At 54.6% G+C, this 19,331-nt stretch overlaps 5 protein-coding genes across 5 annotated transcripts; 1 reads left to right on the forward strand and 4 right to left on the reverse strand.

The window, feature by feature from the left end:
* Positions 1–342: 342 nt before the first annotated feature.
* On the reverse strand, positions 343–2,040 carry cmt1 (Chlorophenol O-methyltransferase; the record flags this gene model as incomplete). Its single annotated transcript, XM_037327571.1, has 4 exons — positions 343–746; positions 809–1,480; positions 1,532–1,577; positions 1,627–2,040. 4 exons carry the CDS (start codon positions 2,038–2,040, stop codon positions 343–345), a joined length of 1,536 nt encoding a protein of 511 aa, XP_037174293.1.
* A 2,096-nt stretch (positions 2,041–4,136) lies between these two features.
* Positions 4,137–5,866, reverse strand: CGCA056_v012328 (Secondary metabolism regulator LAE1; the record flags this gene model as incomplete). Its single annotated transcript, XM_037327572.1, has 3 exons — positions 4,137–4,608; positions 4,660–4,864; positions 4,912–5,866. 3 exons carry the CDS (start codon positions 5,864–5,866, stop codon positions 4,137–4,139), a joined length of 1,632 nt encoding a protein of 543 aa, XP_037173989.1.
* Positions 5,867–7,258: 1,392 nt separating this feature from the next.
* CGCA056_v012329 (WSC domain-containing protein) lies at positions 7,259–12,362 on the reverse strand (the record flags this gene model as incomplete). Its single annotated transcript, XM_037327573.1, has 5 exons — positions 7,259–10,868; positions 10,920–11,622; positions 11,677–11,987; positions 12,056–12,172; positions 12,223–12,362. 5 exons carry the CDS (start codon positions 12,360–12,362, stop codon positions 7,259–7,261), a joined length of 4,881 nt encoding a protein of 1,626 aa, XP_037173988.1.
* Positions 12,363–14,241: 1,879 nt separating this feature from the next.
* On the reverse strand, positions 14,242–15,844 carry tdiE-2 (putative methyltransferase tdiE; the record flags this gene model as incomplete). The annotated part of the gene is made up of 9 exons (XM_037327574.1): positions 14,242–14,248; positions 14,302–14,391; positions 14,454–14,873; positions 14,932–15,069; positions 15,138–15,175; positions 15,251–15,405; positions 15,547–15,637; positions 15,717–15,746; positions 15,797–15,844. The coding sequence occupies 9 exons, from the start codon at positions 15,842–15,844 to the stop codon at positions 14,242–14,244; spliced, it is 1,017 nt and encodes a 338-aa protein (XP_037173969.1).
* A 2,741-nt stretch (positions 15,845–18,585) lies between these two features.
* On the forward strand, positions 18,586–19,314 carry CGCA056_v012331 (uncharacterized protein; the record flags this gene model as incomplete). Its single annotated transcript, XM_037327575.1, has 1 exon — positions 18,586–19,314. One exon carries the CDS (start codon positions 18,586–18,588, stop codon positions 19,312–19,314), a length of 729 nt encoding a protein of 242 aa, XP_037174425.1.
* Positions 19,315–19,331: the final 17 nt, after the last annotated feature.

Below are 19,331 nucleotides of genomic sequence, written 5' to 3' on the forward strand. Positions count from 1 at the left end.
AGGAACTGCCGACCTACCCAGGGATCGAACCTAGAATCTTCAGAGTATGACTAGAAAGCCGAAATCTGACGCGATGCCATTTCGCCAGCAGGCCATGCTGGATTGATGACTAACAGCCAGACAAATGCGACTTAAGTAGGGAAGAGGGGGGCGGGCTAGTCCGTTGAGGCGATTGATCGTCCCACTCACTATGTGGAGACGGGAGGCTCGTCTGCCTGTGGATGTTGGTGGCTGTTTTTCTGTATCCGACCCAGGAAATGGGGTTGTGACTATTGACTATGCCTCAAGAATCAAGCTGACTACAGAAATGATACATTTGGAGTACTGGGTATCAAAAACGCATCACGATGCTTCCTCTTTGGGGGGCCCTGCGTTGGAGTCCTCGGTCGTCTCTTCACCCTTCGCACCCTCTTTGGCCGCCTCAGGGTCCCACACCGCTTCAATGATGCTCATCCTACATCCCTTGGACCGCAAAATCTTAGTCAGGACGAATCGCTCGTCGGCCGCCTTGAAGAGGGCCCGATACTCGTCCTCATTACGCTCCTGCGCGTTCAGCACAGCCAGCATAACCATGTCCATTCCGCGCATAATCCTCTCATCCCACGGGTTCTCTTCTCCGGGTTGGCGTAGGCACTGGTCCTTGATTACAACCTTCGCGCCGGGCTTCATTGCTGGAACCAGATTCTTGAGGATAGAAACAGCGTAAGGCGTGGAGTAGTTGTGCATGATCCATCGGAAGAAGAAAACTGTTGAAGGAGTAAAGTCAGTCAATTTCTGTGGACCAGTATTCAAACACTGGAGGACTCACCGTCGGCATCCTTCACAGTTTGTTCTTTGAAAAAGTCGTGTGCCATGAACTCGATGCGTTCGGCGATCTGGATGTCGTCCGACACCGGCTTCGGGGCCGAGTCAATCGTTTTCTGAAGATCCTGTACGACGAACTTCATATTCTTCCACTTCTTCGCCAAGTCGACGCAAACGAAGCCCTGGCTGCCGCCGATATCCACCAGCGTTCCGCCTCTAGCATCAACGTCGCCAAAGTCGTATGAATCAACGAGGTGCTTGACTTCGTAACCCTCGCCGCCTGTGAGACTGACCATGGCGCCGCCGAAACGCTTAGCTCGAGCCGGATCCTTGCCAAAGGTGACGAACATCGGCTCCTTGTCCACGGTATCAAATGCGAAGTTGAAGCCAGTCCGTGTGAGTGAAGTGGCCTCTGGATAGGCTTTGAGGGCTTGGAGAACATGAGCAGAGGCGGGGAAGTTGTCTTCAAGGTTGTAGCCAACCCAGTCCTGGAGCGACTGGTCCTCTGCCAACAGGCGGGACGCTGCAGTATGAGCGATCACGCCCGGCGAAGGCTCGCGGAAAATCCGATTTGTCATAGCATGGCGAAGCACACGCGCGAGGTTGACAGCGTCGAGAGTGGTCTTGGTCTGCAATTCCGCCAACGTGATAGTGCCGTCTATTGGCACGAGTTTCGCTTTGCAATGTCAGCGTTGATACGCATAAAGATGAGCAACTTATTGCTTACCGAGACCAAAGTGGTTGACCAATTGAAGGCTCAAGCTGTCTTGCCACTGTTGAATAGTTAGCTTCGAAATTCAACGGCAACAGAACACAACGTACGCTCCAAGCCTTCCACCTGACGTCTTCTCGGGGTCCATGGACCAAAGCCTCCAGCTCTCTAGTCGCAAACATGATCTCCATCCGGCTCTTCTGAATGTCCTCGGGAAGCTTGGGAAAGTCAAGGGGTCCGTTGGGGTCCAGACTCGGCAATGGCATGTCATTTTCTTTCATGTACTTTTCCAGCTTTTCGGTCTCCACCGCGATCTTCTTAGCAAGTTCAGTCAGTCTCGACGACGAACTTGCAGGCTCGTTTGCCGCTGAGACTTCCGCCTTGGTAACCTCATCTTTAGGAGTTCCGTTTGACCGAGAAGAAAAAGGTGACAAGGACAGGCGGTTCTGCTTCTTGCCTTCGGCCTCTCCGGTATTTGATGACGGACTGTTGTTGAGCCACGAGCTGAGCTTGAATTTTGTCATTTTACAGGTGGGTTTTGTAGCAAGATTTGCTTCACCGGTCTATTACGATCAAGAGTTCCTTTTTCATGTCAGCACATCCTACCTCCAGTTAACGAGCAACGCAAGAGATGTTCAGTCCTCCTTCACTAGTATTTCAGCACCACTAGCTGTAGACACAGCCATGCTTGGCTGTCTGAGATTCACAGCTTTGCAGACTGCTCATAGCCTAGCTGCATGGTGGGAACACCAGAAGTCTCTGAGAAGCCAATTTCAACTCTGAAAGATTGCTTCCACCTGCTCTATTATCTGCCGGAGACGAATGACGAACGAGTTTCACTGACCGTCAAGTTTGAAGGACGTCAAAACCAACGCTACGCCTATCAGTGCTGTGATGGCAGGCTCGGGACAAAATCAACGCTCGATGCTTTGGACGGTAGTGATGCCGCTCGGGCCGTTGTAACACGAAGTAATCCGAGGCCTCGGACTTGGGCTTGATTGACGTAGGTTTCGGGGTATGTGTCACTGAGAGATCAGACACGGCGGCTCTGCGACACAGGACGGCAACCAGGAGATTCGGTCGAGCTTTTTTCTTCGGGGGAACGAAAGCTCGCGCCATCAGGACCCAGGCGTCTGGGAAGGTGTCTGTTTTTAAGGATGGGCCCAGATGTCAACAACGGCCCCTCCTGTGCTCCTGGGTGACGGGTCCTGGATCTGGATGTGGGCGGGACAGGACCAGACCGGGATGGGTGCTGAATCGTTGCGACGATATCAACTAGCGCGGCCCATGCTTCTGCGGTCCGACGCCATTGGTGTCTTGTTCATGGGCCGTTTCCTTGTTCCCCGTCTCTTTTGTAGCTAGTGGGCTTCCACCCGCTCTTTGGAGTCCAGCGCCGCCCGGAGGCGACGGGCGATCGCGGAAGTCATGGACCTGGCTGGAAGGTGTTCCTGAGACGATGGCCACGGGAGCATGGTTCCATACGACGGTGCAATGGACTAGCAGCTCTTGGGACTGCGAGAAGAGGGGAGGTCGAAGGAAGGCAACTTGGCAGGCGGTAGTCGATTATGGCGTGGTGTCTGTCCGGCCCGCTAGTCGACTCCCTGGCACCCTTGAAGGCCTGGAGGGGAACATACTGCATAGTGCCAATGGAAGCAATTAGTAAACTGTCCGAACGGGAGAAACGGCTGGGCGATGTTGATAGCAGCGGCGGTGAGAAGTCTATCTCCATCGTTCAGGGACTGTCGCGGACTGTAACGGCGGTAGACAAGGGGCGGGGGGTGAAGACAGGAAAGAAAGAAAAGACAGAAAAGACAGGACAGGTTCCACTGGGACGGGTCGGCAAGCAGCATGCGTCTGCGGGCACTGGGAACACAACAGCTCCCCTCCCCCGCCGGCATTTGGGCGAAGAATGGACTTGGAAGGCACTTGTGGCCAATCATGCCCTCCACTGTATTGCAGCACCTACCTTACCTACGGTACCATGAGGTGTTCCATTGTTTCAGCGAGCCAGGCCACCGGTCGCTGTCGTCCCTACTCTGCGGGCGGGCACCTCAGTGGAGGGTGTTCCGCCATTCTGGAACTGGAAACAGCGTCCACGTCTTTGGCACGCGATGCCACCCACCCACCCATGGACCGCTGCACCACCTCCTTCCGAGTCCTCACAGGCTTCAGACTTGGGCCCAATCCATCCAATCTGCAACTCCCCTCAACACCACCCACCGACTTCTCCTCACCCGATCCCACGACGATGCAGCACCCCCTCTGCAGCAACGACTATTTGGCAAGACCATCATACTTCTTCCGGATACGCTTGCAGAATGCTGCACCTAAGAACCTTAGAGCCCCTCCCAATCGCCACCGGTTTGCCAAGGGACTTGAAGTTGGACGGACCGTCTCCAAAACCATGCCACACCACACCACACCACACCACCACCACGCAACCAGCGACGCCAAACCGGTACGTCCGTATCCGCGGAGAAGAAACACAGTCGGACCTGCATCCAACCTGCTTGCGGTCTCCTCGCTACTTTGTTAGCATCCACTTTGCTCTAGATCACGACACTTCATGCACTTGCGGCTGAGCAAAAAACAATTATCTGCATTAACCGCATCGACTATCCTACACATCCACAAACTCCACCGGCTTCTGCCCATAGACCACCTTGAGTGGCATATACATCAGCACAGAATTGTCATAATACGCCTTCCTGACGTTGACGAGGAAAAGCTCGGTCTGCTCTGCCGACCAATGTAGGCCCCGCGTGAAAGGCCCCAACGCAATGGCCTGAAGTCCATCCAGGAGGATCGTCCGCCAATACATCCCCACGGTCTTGAGCACCCTGTTACGCGGCCATGTTCCTATGGGAACGTGGAAAACTCTCTCCGTCACGTTGCAGAATCCTGCTTCGCGCATCATGTTCGCCAGCCGGTCCCCCGCCGCCAACTCCAAGTCGACTCCGAGCTTCATCAGCCCTTCGCCTACAAGACCCCAATACTCAGCAACGGGATGCGTTGCCGAGAGTGAGTTGCTGGCCGAGGCCGGGAAATGGTGCATTTCCTGCAGCTCCATCCAGCCTCCAGGCTTAAGGTGTCTGAGTCCTTGTTAGCAGTGGCATGGATACTGGGCGTGACCTGTCACTCACTCGAGGGATCTCTGGAGGAGCGTCTCCCAGTCCTTGATGGCCACAACGGTGTGCCGCGAGTGAATGTAATCAAAGTGGTTTGCATTATACAGCCACGCACTTTCGACATCGTCAACCTCGAACTTGACGTTTGGCGGCACCCAGTCTGGCTGAATAGGGCTGAGATCCACACCGAGAACCTGGGCACTTGGATATTGGTCGCCCACTTCTCTGTCATTAGCAGATTCGATTTGCACGGCTGCCTTTACTTACTCTCAATAGCCCAGGCGCCTGTGCCGGTTCCGAGATCCAGTATGTTTTGAGGGAAACGCCCGATCGGTGCAAAGTTGAGCTTCTGGCTACAAAGTAGCTTGACCATGGCATGCTTCATGTCCTCGCGCTCCTGCTCGACCTCATCGTTCGGAAAGTTGTACCGCCCTTCTCGGAAACGATGGTATCGCCGCCCGTTCTCGTACATGAAGTCTCTCACCGACGAAGTGATTGATGTGCTGCCATTCGACTCTGTGTCGGTGTCATAGCCAGCATCAGATGAGTCTCTCGCGTCGAAAAGATTTAGCTCGTTCCTGTCAACCGCAATGAAGCCCTCGGCTTGCGTTGTGGCCTCTGACGACTCTTGTGCTTGCTGCTCAGCAGACATGTCGGGCAGAATGCGGACTCCATTGGGATGCGTCAAATGAGGCTCGAACGCCGCAGAACGGTTGCCACGGGGCGATAGCGAGTTGCGTTGAGAGTAGGCGTCGGTGTATTCAAGGCCGGAGGTCCCGTTTCCATCGCGGCTTACCGTGCCGGTTCCTGTCATGAGTGCTTCGATGGGCTCATCGGGTGACCAGTAAGGGTCTCGCGACTCTGTCGATGACCCGACCGCATCGACGACAGGGTCGAAGAAAGCGCGCGTCGAGGGCTCAACCGCAGCGGTTCCTGACATGATGTGGTCTTCTCCGGCGTTCTGGACGTTGACATTCTCATCCCAGGGCTTGAGACCTTGTCCGAAAGCCGCACCATGTGTCGTCGAGTTTACATCTCGGCGAGGGATGGAATGGTTGACCAGATTTCTGGGTGGTAGGTGCCACCCTCGCCCGCTCGCGGCCAATGTCTCAGACACCAGATCAGTAATATCAGTCGCGTATCCCGCCTCGTGCCTGGGGCTGTCCAACCTGTCACTCCTACTGGATGACATGGGCATGTCACTCTCGGCGGCGGCGTCCATTGCCTGTCGTGCAGCGTGGGCGTCAAATAATCATCGCCAGGCAGCAATACTAATAATTGCTTTTTTCTGATGCGTTGGCTTCGCAGAGCTGGCTGGTGGTCGTCGAGGGTGCTGAAAGATGCAATCACATGCTAATCCAGCCAATGGCAGGGTAATTGGCGTTCCTTTAAACGACGGATGGACCCTTTATGACGAACGACCTCTGTTGCATGGCCTCAGCTGTGGCAGTAGTCCCATCCATGCTAAGGTATGTATGCCATGCCATGCGTGCCACACTACAACCGGCCAGGGGAATCCGCGGCCGTGCTCAAGCGGTCGGAAAGGCCTCCGCATTTAGCTCACGCTTGGTCAACCAGCAGGCAGCAGAAAGTGGCATGATGTTCAAGTCAGCACCGGCACGAAAGCTTGAATTGCAGTTCTGTCCGCAGTACCGATGAGGATAGCAGAGAGCTGACATGGATGCTCACATCTGAGCGCAAATAAGCTCAATCTTGTCGCCAAGGCGGGAGGATTGGGGTGATCCCCCCAAAGGCGCTAACCCGTCTCACATGCCCGATGCGCCGTCAGTGCAGGCTCCTGGTCGTGTTATGAGGGGCTGGAACGTCCACTTTGATCCGAGCTGCATCGGAAGATATTCGCGTCTAAATCAAACGTCCTCTGCATGCTGATATCTTCATGTCAGTCTTTCTTCTCAGCCCCATGGCGATATTCTACGATATTCCACAGGTTCTGAATCAGTACCACGGCTAAGATCCTTCGCCCAGGGGCCCGTGACTGCGCTGCGTCATCGGTGATATCTCTTCTCTCGGGCGGGATGTAGTTGCTTGGGTGCTTGTCGGTAGGATTGGGCGGTTCTATATCGCCCCGCCATCCGTACTTGGGCCTGCCATACGGCTCAGAGGGCTTCTTGTGTGGGAAAAGCACCAACTCTTTGTCCTTGGGGTAGAGAAGTTGGGTGGTTGCGGAGTCTGCACTGGACATGGTGGCTCAAGAATGTTGGCGATCAGCGTGGGTTGTGTGTAATTGGAGTTGGGCTCGGAAAGGTCACAGGCAGAATGACAACAGAGCTGACATGATGCGAATAGATGCGATGATAGTCGAGGAAAGGTGGAAGAGATGGGAAACACTCTGATCCTTTCTCATGCTAGTGGGCTGAGGGCATGTCCGAAAAGGTCTCCCAACACAGAGTTTGTGTGGCCATTGATATGGATATTTAGGTTTGCAGGGTTGCATGGTGCATCAAGGTTGTCGCGCAAATACGTTTCATGATTTCTACTTGACTCATACCGTCTAAATTTATCATGACATACTTATTCAGAAGAATGCCGGGCTACGACAGGCTCTTCCACTACCCTTTTCTAAAACAACACACGCTGTGTACTTTTGCTAAGTTTATACAGGCAGATAATGCACAGTTGCGCCATCGGGAAAGCTCCAGCACGCAGGCTCGTCCATGACATTGTCCTTGTACGCCCGGCCAGCAACCGCCGAGTCGCCGATAGCGTCCCAGACGGCCAAGCTGTAGATACCGCACCAACCGGATCCCGGGACCCACGTCCAGCTCTTGCAAGTGGCTCCGAGGCTCAGGCAGTACGCGGCGCAGTCGGTCTGGGCGTATAGATAGCTACCCTGCACCCCGCCGACCGGTTGCTGGAAGCCCTTCACGTTGCAATTTGCCGTGGCAGGCGGCGAAGCAACCCGGGAACACACCGCAGCAGCCGCGGACGTGCTCGAGGATGCCGCGCTCTGCGACTTTGAGCTGGCGGGCGTTGTGGAAGATGGCGATGCGGTGGCTTGCGGGTAGCCGACGAAGAGCGGCAGCGAGGATGAAGAAGAAGTCGACGAAGAGGACGAGGACGAAGATGAAGACAAGACGTTTGCTGGAACGATGTTGGCGCAGTTGTGGCAGAGCATGCTCATCCATACGACCGGTCTGTAGTCCACAGAAGGCGACAGGGACTTGAGCAGCGCCATGACGGGGAGGTTGTAGAAGTTGCAGTTCCAGGAGACGGTGCTGGTGCGGTCGAGGGCATATCCCCGACAGCCGGAGATTCCGGCGCAGATGACTGCGCAGCGCTGATACGACGGGTCGAAGTTGTAGTCGCCCAAGACGTTGGGGGCGATGCCCGTGGCGACGGCAATGAGACCCTGCGTTGCCGTCGGATAGCCGGACTGGATGCAGCCGTTGGTGTACCATTGAGCCCCGGTCGGTTGACCGCAAGACGTGGTCAACGCCGGCGCGGAGAATGTTGTCACTGTGCCTGCTGGAGCTGAGGTGGTGGCGAGAGCGGTGACTGTTCCTGTCGGCCCTGAAGTTGTGGAGGAAGTCGAAGAAGGACTGCTGCTGAACGAGGTGCTCGTAGCAGATGAGACGGTACTACTTCTGCTGATGCTACTGCTGCTGCTAATTGCTAAGATGTTCGCGCTGCTGCTGACAGAGGACGCGATCGCCTGGTTGAGGGTGCAGTTATAGCATTCCGTCACTCCCCATGCGAACTTGGCATACGCGGAGCCATATGAGGTGAGGCGGAAGTAGTTGCCAGGCAGGTAGTAGTTGCTCGAGTTGACAAAGTTGTACATGTAGCACGACCACGGAGACAGATCGGTGGGCCAGTTTCCGCGATCGATGGCCCAGGTGGTGCAGCCATTCACACCGCGGCAAGCGCCGGCGCAGACCTCGAAAGGCTTGCTGAAGTCAAACACCCCCAATGGAGCCGGAGCAATGCCTGTCGCTACAGCCAGGAGACCAGACTGCGAAGTCGGGGTCGGCCAGCCGGACAGGGCGCAAGGGGTCGCGCCGTCGTTGTTGCGTTGCGTTACGCAGGTGCCAGAGGTCCAGGCTGAGGCCGAGAAGATATAGGCCTCGGAGGGCGGCCTTGTTGTTGCTGGTGGGGCTGTTGTGGGAGATATAGTGCTCGACGTGGATGATGCAGCGTTGGCGTTGAGAGTTGACGAAGCGGCAGTAGATGTCGAAGATGCCGCGCTACTGGTCGATGACACAGCATTGGAAGATGAAGTAACCGCTGGGGCGATGGATGACGATGTTGACGGAGTAGGTGACGAGATCGCTGCAGCAGGAGTGCTGCAAGCGTAGCACTGCTTGTCCATCCAGACGATCCAGTAGTTGCCGTCGTTCTGGGGAGTCATCAGCCTCGCGCCGGCGGAGTAAAAGTAGCACGTCCAGTCAGAGTAGTCGGCCGGCCAGAATCCTCTGTCAAGGGCCCAGCTGTAGCAGGTGGACATTGAGGCACACATCTGCGCGCAAGCTTGGTAAGCGTACTCGAACAGGTTGCTGTTCTGCACCCGCGGAGCCGGAACACCTGTGGCAACGGCGACGAGTCCGGAGGTCTGAAGGACGCCGCCGGAAAGAGTACATCCGGCAGTGTACCAGTTGTCAGCCGTCGGTCGGGGGCAGTTGGTCTCCGTCACCGTGGTCGGCACGGCGAGAGTCAGGATCCATGAGAATGGGGTGATGGCGCCTGGCCGGACGGCCTTTGTGGAGCTAGGTGTGACTTGAGGCTGGGAGCTCGACGGAGGCGATGATGCTGCGGTTAGGACTGAGGTGCTGGTAGTCGAAACAAGTGATGAAGTGGAAGATGGCCGTATCGTCGTTGAGCTTACTAAGGGCAGGGTGGACGTTGAGGCAGCCTTGCAATTGTAACATCCCGCCGAGAAATACGCAACTGAACGATAGTTGTTGTCAAATGCTGTCCAATAGTCTCGCGCGTTGCCGCCATAGATGTAACAAATCATCGACGTGCCTTGATCAAGAGCGTACGCTGTGCAGCCAGACACCTGTTTGCAAGCTTGGGCACACTGCTTGAACGGCCCCTCCGAGCTAACAAATCCTGTAATGCCCGTCGCGACCGCAAGGAGGCCGGATGTTGCTACAGGAGCACCGGACAGATAGCAGTCTGGCGGCGTTCCGAACGTGCAAGCAGCAGAATCATAAGCCGGTGCAGAAAAGGTTAGAACACCGGGGATGACCGGAGCTTGTGTCACGGCGGGTACACTCGTAGAAGACGATGATGTTGTGGACGTAGTTGCCGCCGCAGGCGCAGGAGCAAGGGCAGCCAGATCTCGTTGCTGGCAGCTGTAGCAAGTCTTTGCAAAGTAGACGACGGTGGCGAACTGAGCGTTGTAAGCGTTGGGATGGTACTTTCCAACCTGGCCCGAGTAGAAGTAGCACCACCATGTGGAGGCTGTGGCATCGGGGTACACGCCGACGCCGCGATCCAGTGCCCAGGAGTTGCACGAGTCGAGGTTGGCGCAGATGCCGGCGCACTGCTCGTACGCTTGCTGCATGTTGCCCGAGGCAGGCACAGGAGATGCAGTGGCTCTTCCGACGATGTCGATGGTCGCTACAGGCATCCCAGACATTGTGCAAGTCGACATGTATCCAGGGCTTCTGCATGTCCCAGCCTGGTACACCCCCGCGAGGTACGTAGGTACGTTGGCGGCCACGTTTGTCGCAGCCGGAGCAGCGGTCGTCGATGGAGCGTTTGTTGTGGCAGGTGGGATATACGTTGCCCAACCAGCATTGCTTGTTGTGCTTGAGAGCCGAGAAGAGCTGGTGCTTGTTGTTGAAGGTGTTGCTTGGATGGTCACCACGGTTGATGAGACAATGACAGTCGAGCTGCTGGAGGCAGAGCTCGATGACGGAGCTCGTGCAACAGCAACATCTCCAATGACGATGGGTACTGCAGTGTCAGGGCAGTACTGAACGATAATCAAGGTCGTGATACCGGCGCTAGTAGGCATGCTGGTCACCGTGGTGTAGCTTCCATCCGTTGTCCAGATCCTGCTCGAGTAGATGACGGTGCTTCCAATCATCATAGTCAAGGTACACTCTGACAGCACAGCTCGCTTCGACGCTCGCTTCTTCAAAGCCTCAGTCTTGTAAGTCAACTGTACCACAACGGAGTCTTCACTCTGCAGGTCAGGAGCAGAAGCGGCGGCGAATGTGACAGAGGCCTGGCCATTGTCTGGTGGTGTAAGATCACTGTGGCTTCCATTAGAATTTCTTCAGCACATATCTCTGGGGAAAACTTACACTACAGTCTTCCCATCAACGGTTTGAAGCTGAGAGTTGTCGCCAATGGTGGCTCCAGCTAGTGAGGCGCTGACAGCGTGGGGCAATGTAGCATCATTGGGAGCAGAGTTGGCTGAAGGCAAAGTCGACGAGGTGGAGGATCCAGAAACAGTCGAGGATGTCGAGGATGCGCCGGCAGAAGAAGTCGATGACGGCGCTGGGCTATACTTGTACATATCCAAACGGTTGGGTCCTCCACAACTCTCAGTGGCGTCGCCCATGCACTTCATGTTGCAGGTCGAAGGCCCTGCAGACGTAGCAAGCGGGTTCACGGTGTTGCCCGCCCAGCACTCACGCGAGTACTCGATTCCAAAGTTGAGGTATCCCTTTGATATAGCCCAGTCTGCGCACTTCTTGACGGTCATGTCGTCGGAAGCATAGAGGTCGCCAAACGTTCTGCCGTTGGCGGCATCGTCGGTCCAGCATCCGAGGTGGATGAAGTCGCCCACGCGATCGGCAGCCGTACTGGCTGCGCTGGGGGCAACTGGAGGAGCTGAATTTGCGCTGGAGACTCCATTGGCGGTGTCCAATGTATACATGTTCAATCGAGCTGGGCCACCGCAGAGGCTGTTAGAGTCTCCTGCGCAAGCCATGTTGCAGTCTGTTTGCTGAGTGGCTGGCAGACTCAGCGAGTCAAGCACACTGCCACACCAACATTCCTTTCCTATGCAATCTCAGGTCAGAAGTTGAAATGTAGTTGTCCGCTAGGACTGCTTACCGTATTCAACGCCCATCCACGCACTGCCGGCACAGAATGTGGCACACATATCAGGTGTCATGGCATCATCAGCACGCGTTCTGGACAAGGCACGTTGGCCCTGAACAAGATCACTGTAACATCCCGCAGAAACATAGCTTCCCGCCTTGGCCTTTGCAGAAGGGCCGGCAGGAGTCACAATGTTCTCGTTCTTGTAAACGCTGAGTCTGTTCCCAGCACCACATTTCTGAAATTCGTTGCCAGGGCAGGCGAACGAGCACTCGGTATCATCCGCGGCAAGGGTAGCGGCAGCAGACAGCTTGCTTCCACACCTGTGGTTTGTTAGAGTCGTAGGCAAAAGACCCTTCAGGGGCTCACTTGCCAGCATTCTCTTCCATACTCAGCACCAAAGTATGCCTTGCCAGCCGCAGCACAGATGTCGGCACATGCTCCCAGCGTCAAGCCGTCGCTACCAGTGACAGTCTCAAGAGCACGTCCATTCAAGGGTTCCATATAACTTCACAGAGTTAGGCATCTTCTTCTAGATAGTGGAGGGCTAAAGCTCACCATCCTTGGTACGTGTAGCCATGTCGTGCAGGCAGCGAGACGGCTCGTGGGCCATTGAATGGGACAGATATGACAGTCTGGGCTTGCGATGCTAGCAAGACCGCAGAGCCCAGAGCAAAAAAATGAGTGGATTTAGCCATCTTTCACGATGAGCTCGGGGAAAGAGTGTAAGTGCGGAAACCGCAGTGTAAAGAATGAAAGGCCGGATGGGCAGTGGGATGGCAAGTCTGTCTCCTACTATCCAGCATGGGTTCCGCTTCTCTTTAGTAGCGATTGAAATGTTCTCCACGGCCTGTATTCTAGCTTCTTGACTTCTGAATCCAGCTTCCACCCTTTTCCGCGTTTCCACTTGAGAACGACGCCTCGAGACTACTTCTGACGCGGCCCATCCCACAGAGCTTAGGCGATCCGAGTTAGAATTCTTAGCCAGCTGGAGGGAACCATCGCTATTCGGAAAGAGAAGTTACAGGACGATGTCAATTCCGGAAACCCATCCGAGTCCAAAGCAGTAAAGTGTCCAAAGTAGATTTAGCCAGGGGTAAACCGCCATGTGGCTGGCCAACAGCTCTCCGGTGATGGCCCGGGTGGCATCCAATGACTGGCAAGATCGTGACAAGCTAACTTGGCTACCACTTAGCTTGCAAATAGCCTCAGAGGGTTTCCCGCAGCCATAGCGAGGTAGATGAAGGAAACATTGCCAAGAAAAGAAATAATGGCGCTGGGCACCGTCCCGCGTTGAGCGAGCTGGAAGGGGCCGCCGCTTGGCGTCAGGAGACAATGAGAGCAAATCGGGTTGTTGTTCATAGAGACGATAGGGATGAGTCGGCATGGACGAGAAGATGGCTTGCCAAACTCCATACTGGCGGGATTGCCACGAGGGGTTCGTGGGGATGCCCCTCCTTTGGACCCTGATCGTCGGGCCGGCCTGTGTGTTTTCAGGCTCTCGGCCTCAGCCCAGACTATCGACCACAGATTTTATGCTTTGATTTAACGTGGAAAGTATCTCGACCGACCTGTCATCAGTCAGAAAAGTCGGCATGACAGCTTGGTCACTTTGTGGGACAGCTCCAGATGGACCGCGGAGTCTGGCATGCCTGGCCCCGACCAAGCTGCTGCGCAAGTCAGACCTGACAGGAGGAGAGTCAGTCGCGGTTGCTACCGGCGTGGGGTCCAGCCGGCTGGTTCGCTTCGCTGCTTCATCCTGAGGCTAAAACAAGCCTTCATTGCAAAATCCAGACCGTCGAGCCCGTTCGCTGTCGCTTCTGGCTTTAGCGTCGCCTAGCTCTCAGCTGAGCTCCAAGTCGGCGGGAGTCTACCTCCAAGCGAGCAAACAACATCGAAATGCCGAATAAGCTTGCTGGTCATGCTTGTTTCGGGTGCCATAGCAATGCGACCTGTGAATTCGGCATGCGGTTGAAGCGGGTAAACTGAGTCTACAGACCACAATGGAGACGCCAGAACGGAGGCTCCTGCGCAGGGGCAGCTCTTGCTTAGTCATGCGCTGCGCACGGGCCATTGGAACTTCACCTTGTGACGTGCTCTGACCAACTGACCTAGAACTAAATCTTTCGACATTCCTGGTACCCCCGAAGACGAAGTCGCAAGCACCCCAAGACATGCAAAAGTTGTACATGGCAACCGTATATCACATCACGTTCAAGACTCTTTCCGTGGGACTTCTTGTCAACATTTTCACCCATCAGCCATTCGAGTTAACTTCGCCGTGTGGAATGCTGACAAAGCTCCAGCGTTGTGGCAATAGCAAAGGGTAGCCATCTTTCTCCGACTTGCCATCTACATTTGGTATGATGCTGGGTACCGGGAGCCGTGTCTCTGGGCAGACTCATAACTTGCACCCGGAGAAGTCCCGAAATGTCTGGCTGGCATCGAAATCATGGTTTATCATATCTTGTCTCCTACGGAAAGAGGAGGTTCCAAAATTCTCATCGACGTTGAGGTGCCCAGATCCTGTCATGATGCGTTCCAACTTGTTCCAATGAATCGTATCCGTAACTCAAATCAGTGGCTCACCTTGTGAACCAGGAAAGAAGACATATGCATCATGTATTGCCGAATTACTGTGTGGCCGTTGCAGGCTCTGTCGCTGCTGCAGCGGTGGGATGGGCGGGCGTGGCTTCCTTCTCAGGCTTACGCCCAGTGATGACATAGCTACAAACCATCAGTATGTTTCACAGGAATGATCCAAAAGCCAACATCAATAATGAACTTACACCGGGTAGTAAGCGTGGAAGTGTCTGTTCTTCAGATCCTTGCGCACATCGATGAGGAAGATATTGACCTCGCTACGCGTCCATTCGAGGGCGCGGGTGTAAGGCGCCATTACCATAGCCTCCAAACCGTTAGTGACGTTATCGTACGTCCATGTGCCGATGTTTTTGTATCGCTGATCCTTAGGCCAGTCGTTGATTGGCCACTTGTGGAGTTTCAATCTAACGTCCACGAAGCCAACCTCAAGCATCATAGTCTTCAGGGACGGTAGGTCAAACCAGGGGCGTCCCATCTTCGCAGCCGCTTCCTTGAGCAAGATTGCCATCCTAGCGAACGCGCTGTCTTTGGGGAACGTGTTATCATCGGAGAAGGGCCAAACGTCTGCTTCCTGAAGCTCTAGCCAGCCGCCTGGTGTCAGGTTTCTGCGCTCATTATCAGTTGTGAAGATTATATAACTTGCACTGTGAGCATGATGCTTACTCAAAGCACTTGGTAAGGTATATCTTCCAGTCGCTGACGGCTGAGGTCAGCAATCGACTGTGGATGTAGTCGAAAGGCTTCGAGTAGGTCCAATCCTCCTCTAGGTCATCGATCTCGAATGCGACGTTAGGGAGTGTACTAAGGATAGCATGTTATTAGTAAGGTATGCTCTGAAAGACTGTGATGGGGAAAGAACTGTTTCTCACAAAGTCGGCAAAGTATGAGAGAGATCTACTCCGAGAACCTGTTTAGACATCAGGTGAGTTGGCCAAGTCTCCCAAAGAAGAAACATCACAAGCTTGTCATCAGGGCGACTAACCTCAGTCTCGGGATGTTCCTCTCCGAAATCAAGAGCCCAGATCCCTGTTCCTGTACCAACATCGAGGACTCTTCCGACTTTAGCGTTGGGATCGCAAGGGGGAGCCAGGCCGAGTCTATCATCCAGCGTATAGATCCAGATCTCGTGCAACATATCTGCCCGTGTGTGAGAACATCGCATCGATTAAGGACACGCTGACAATACCTAATCTCTCGGCTTCCCTTTCGTCGTTGGGCCAAGAGTATTCTGAGATTGATTAATCCAAGTTCACTACCCGCAGTTATGGGCTGTCTCACTGCCGTCTTTGTACCGATGGTAGGTTCTGCCATTCTCAATGCGGTGTTCGAGAAGAGAGCTGCTAACACTGGTTCTTGATGATGCGACCGCCTGGGTGATTGCAAAGCACATTAGTCTTGAGTCCATCCGCATCGAGTCGCATTTGTTTGGCATCCCAAAGGCTTCTTACTGAGATTTCCGATAGTCCGTCATCTGTAGCCTGGTCCTAGTTAGCATCAAGTCTGAGCCTCGACTGATAATTAGACTTACCTCATCACCAGCAGCTGCGATCTGCACTTCCTGGTCCGCTTCAGCCATGTTTGTTCAAGGATAGGTTTTGAGAAAAGATCCCACTGGTCTAATACACAACTCCAAGAGAGACCTTCCGGAGAGTCACACAGAATTTATGGGAAAATTCAAAGTCGAGACCCGGCCGAGGTCTGGAGGGACACTCATCCTTGTTGTGGCCGCACCAACATCCTGACTGCAACCCCTCTTCTTCAACAGGGGTTTGCAGCAACCGACAAACGAAAACCCGCATATGCGCCGTGAGAGTCTTTCCTCTTTCGAATAATTCTATGGAGCGAGGAAACTACGGCGGCGAATGAGAGACTCTCTGCATGGGTAACAATCGCACAGGTGAACAGGACGGACAATCTTCTCCTACACATCGACGTATTCCCGGCCCTGCTGCCTGTCTCCCCGGTCGTGGACCAGGGAACCGGTGGAACTGGTGGAACTGATGACATACCCGCGAAAGGCATACCGGATGCGGCACCTTCCAACTTTGGTAAATGCTTTATTGAAGACAAACTCCATTACCGCCAGAAGCGAATAGCCTGGAACGTGGTCTCCTTGCAGAAATTTCTGTAACCAAAGCCCGCTGAAGATTCAAAGACATGTCAAGAAATAAGAGCCAGTACCGTTTTTCTCAAGATTGTCCTCACAGCGAAAAGATCCGATACATTCAGATGAACAATACAATTCAAATTCAATTCTTGACGCAAATCTAATTCTATTAGCATCGCTCAGTAATAGGATCAAAGGGTGGCCATATTCCTCCGACTTGCCATCCACGCTCACGGCCCAATTTCTCTTTCACGACGACCTTTACTGTTCGTCTCGTGTAAGCCAGTCCATCACGAAGGTTCCGGAGAAGAAGGCGTTGGTGCAAGTAAATATCTCGTTGTTCCCACGCCGGTGCTGTGCAAACGAAAGACTCTAGTCCCCAGTATTACTATCGAAACTACTCAAACCGGCGTCACGCTTTCTTATTTCACAACACCTTGCTTATCACTCTGATCGAGCACACCATCAACATGGACGTCTTAGTCGCCATTCCCGAAGACGTGCGGCGAAAGTACTCTAATTACATGTCGACACACCCTCGGAACCCGCTTTCATTGCCCTACATCTTCATTCTTCCTGTGCCCTTGTTCATCGACGGACTGGAATGGACCTTGCCGTTGCATGCGCTCTCGATATCCCGGATTTCAGATCTAATGGGAGGACCAGTTGCTCTCTTGTGGGTAGCTGTGTTCAAGCTCAAGTGTGTCAACATATCTAGTCGTTGAAGCGTCCGTGACAAGTCTGTTGTTAGCGTGGAACTCGGTCCAGATGGCAGTGCTCGCCGAAGTCATAGCCTGTTTAAACCTCGTGCCCACGGCAAGTTATCTGCACCTGGCCCCTCTGCTGACACACTTACATTATGCCACAATGAGTCTCTTCTGTTTTGGCGTTCATTGACGTATGTCGTGGTCCCGGGTTTCTACCTCGGCGGTATATCATCGGTTTGCTGGCTCTGCTTCGAGCGTCAAATCAGATAGTTAAAAAAGCGCAAGCGCGACCGCAACTCCTGCTTCTGGTTGAGCATTGTCTTGGTCATAGTCAGCAGCTGTCATGTGCCTATTATAAGAGTTGTTTGCCATCAGTTATTGGCAGACATGTTCGTTCAACTCGATTGTGGTGGGCCTGACAAGTATTTGCAGGTGTTGGGCAATGGAGTCATTGCGACCTTCATTCAACAGCACTTTGCAGATTCCTTGCGAAGCATTATGTTGTACGCAGTTACCAAGACCCTCGAACAAGACGAAGAGATCGAAGACGAAGACGAAGAAGACGACGTAGAAGACGACGAAGAAGACGACGAAGAAGACGATGATGAAGACGATGATGAAGACAACGATGACCAAAAGGGCCCCTTTCAACAACCACGCCCTTGCCTAGGTACTGAGCAAGCTACCAATGAGTACACGTACTACTCAACCTCGCATGTATATCAAACTCATTGTGTTGCCCTCACTTGGAAATCTGGTTAAAGAAGCAGGAGCAACGCATGGTAAGTTTAAAAGCTTGGACTGGCTACGTAGGGCAGCAGCCTAAGCGAGATTTCGGGCTCGCGGTTCCCGTTGGAAGCGAGCAGGTTACAGCAGGCGGGTCACCGAACTTCAAGCGGGGCCTGTGTTTGTTGAACAAGAGCAAGCAACGCGGTTCAACGGCTAGATGAGCCTCATCGACCAGGGTACGTGCAGACATCTCGGAGAGGAATAGTAATCACAGATGAGCTAGAGAATAGGAGAGGTTATCAAGCTCAATGCATACCACAAAATAAGGTCGCTAAGTTTAAGCCGTCAGAACCCGTCCACAATCGAGAAGAAAACTACGTCCAAGCTTGCATCAAAGCCCACCGACACGGGGAAACATCCCAGTTCACTCCGCACCGGACCCGAAAATACGACCCCACATCGGCAACTACGTCGTCGGCCTCCGCGCTCGGAGACGGCGTCAATCTCCCCCGACCGCGACACCGCAACCACAAAAAACAGAGCGTCATACCTCACTTACGCAACCAACCAGGCACCGCTCAAAAGCCACAAACAGGCACCTACCAAACAACACACACATACACCCAACCCAAAGCAGACACGATAAAGGGTGCAGGCAGCATATATCTACAAATGCATCCCTCACGCCTCCGCACCCTCCTCCTCCCCCTCACTCGTCCTACCACCACCATCTCCCGCGCATTCTCAGCGACGCCTCAGTCCTTCAAATCCAAAATGCCACCACCACCGCCAAACCCTCCCCTCGCCTACACCACCCTCCCCAAACTAAACCGCTACCTCGTCCCCTATCACCCGCTCCCGTCAACCACAGACACGGACCCGCGCACCCTAGTCACGCACCGCCTGGCCGTTGGCGCCGCCGTCCTCAAACTCGCCGCCACCCCGCCAAAGGTCCTCGTCCTCCAGCGCAGCGCCCTCGAAAAGGCCCTCCCGCACAAGTGGGAACTCCCCGGCGGCGCCGCCGAGGCCGTCGACGGCAACCTCGTCGCCTCCACCACCCGCGAGCTGTGGGAGGAGACGGGCCTGCGCGCCAAGACCGTGCTCGGCCTCGTGGGCAGCTACGAGTGGGCCGGCTTCGGGCCCAGCCTCGACGCCCCCGTCGGGCCCGGGGAGCAAGGGTTCGCGCTGCCCGGCGGCGGCGTCGGGATCCGCGGCAAGCCGGTGGAGGTGCCGTCGGTGCAGACGGGCGGTGAGGGCGAGAGGTCGCCGGAGGCGGCCAAGGGTCGCGACGCGTGGAGGAAGTTTACGTATCTCGTCGAGGTTGAGACGGACGGCGAGGGCGAGGCCAAGATCGTGATTGATCCCGAGGAGCACGAGGCTTTTGTTTGGGCTACGGAGGCGGAGGTGCAAGCGGATCGCTCTGGGAAGTTCCAACTCGACTGGACTTCGGAGCATCAGAAGGCTGACATTTTGAGAGCATTCGCGATGGCAAAGAAGAATTAGGAACCACGAGCATGGGA

Source organism: Colletotrichum aenigma (genome assembly GCF_013390185.1).
Source record: "Colletotrichum aenigma strain Cg56 chromosome Unknown KSG_Cg56_contig08, whole genome shotgun sequence".
Taxonomy (NCBI): domain Eukaryota; kingdom Fungi; phylum Ascomycota; class Sordariomycetes; order Glomerellales; family Glomerellaceae; genus Colletotrichum; species Colletotrichum aenigma.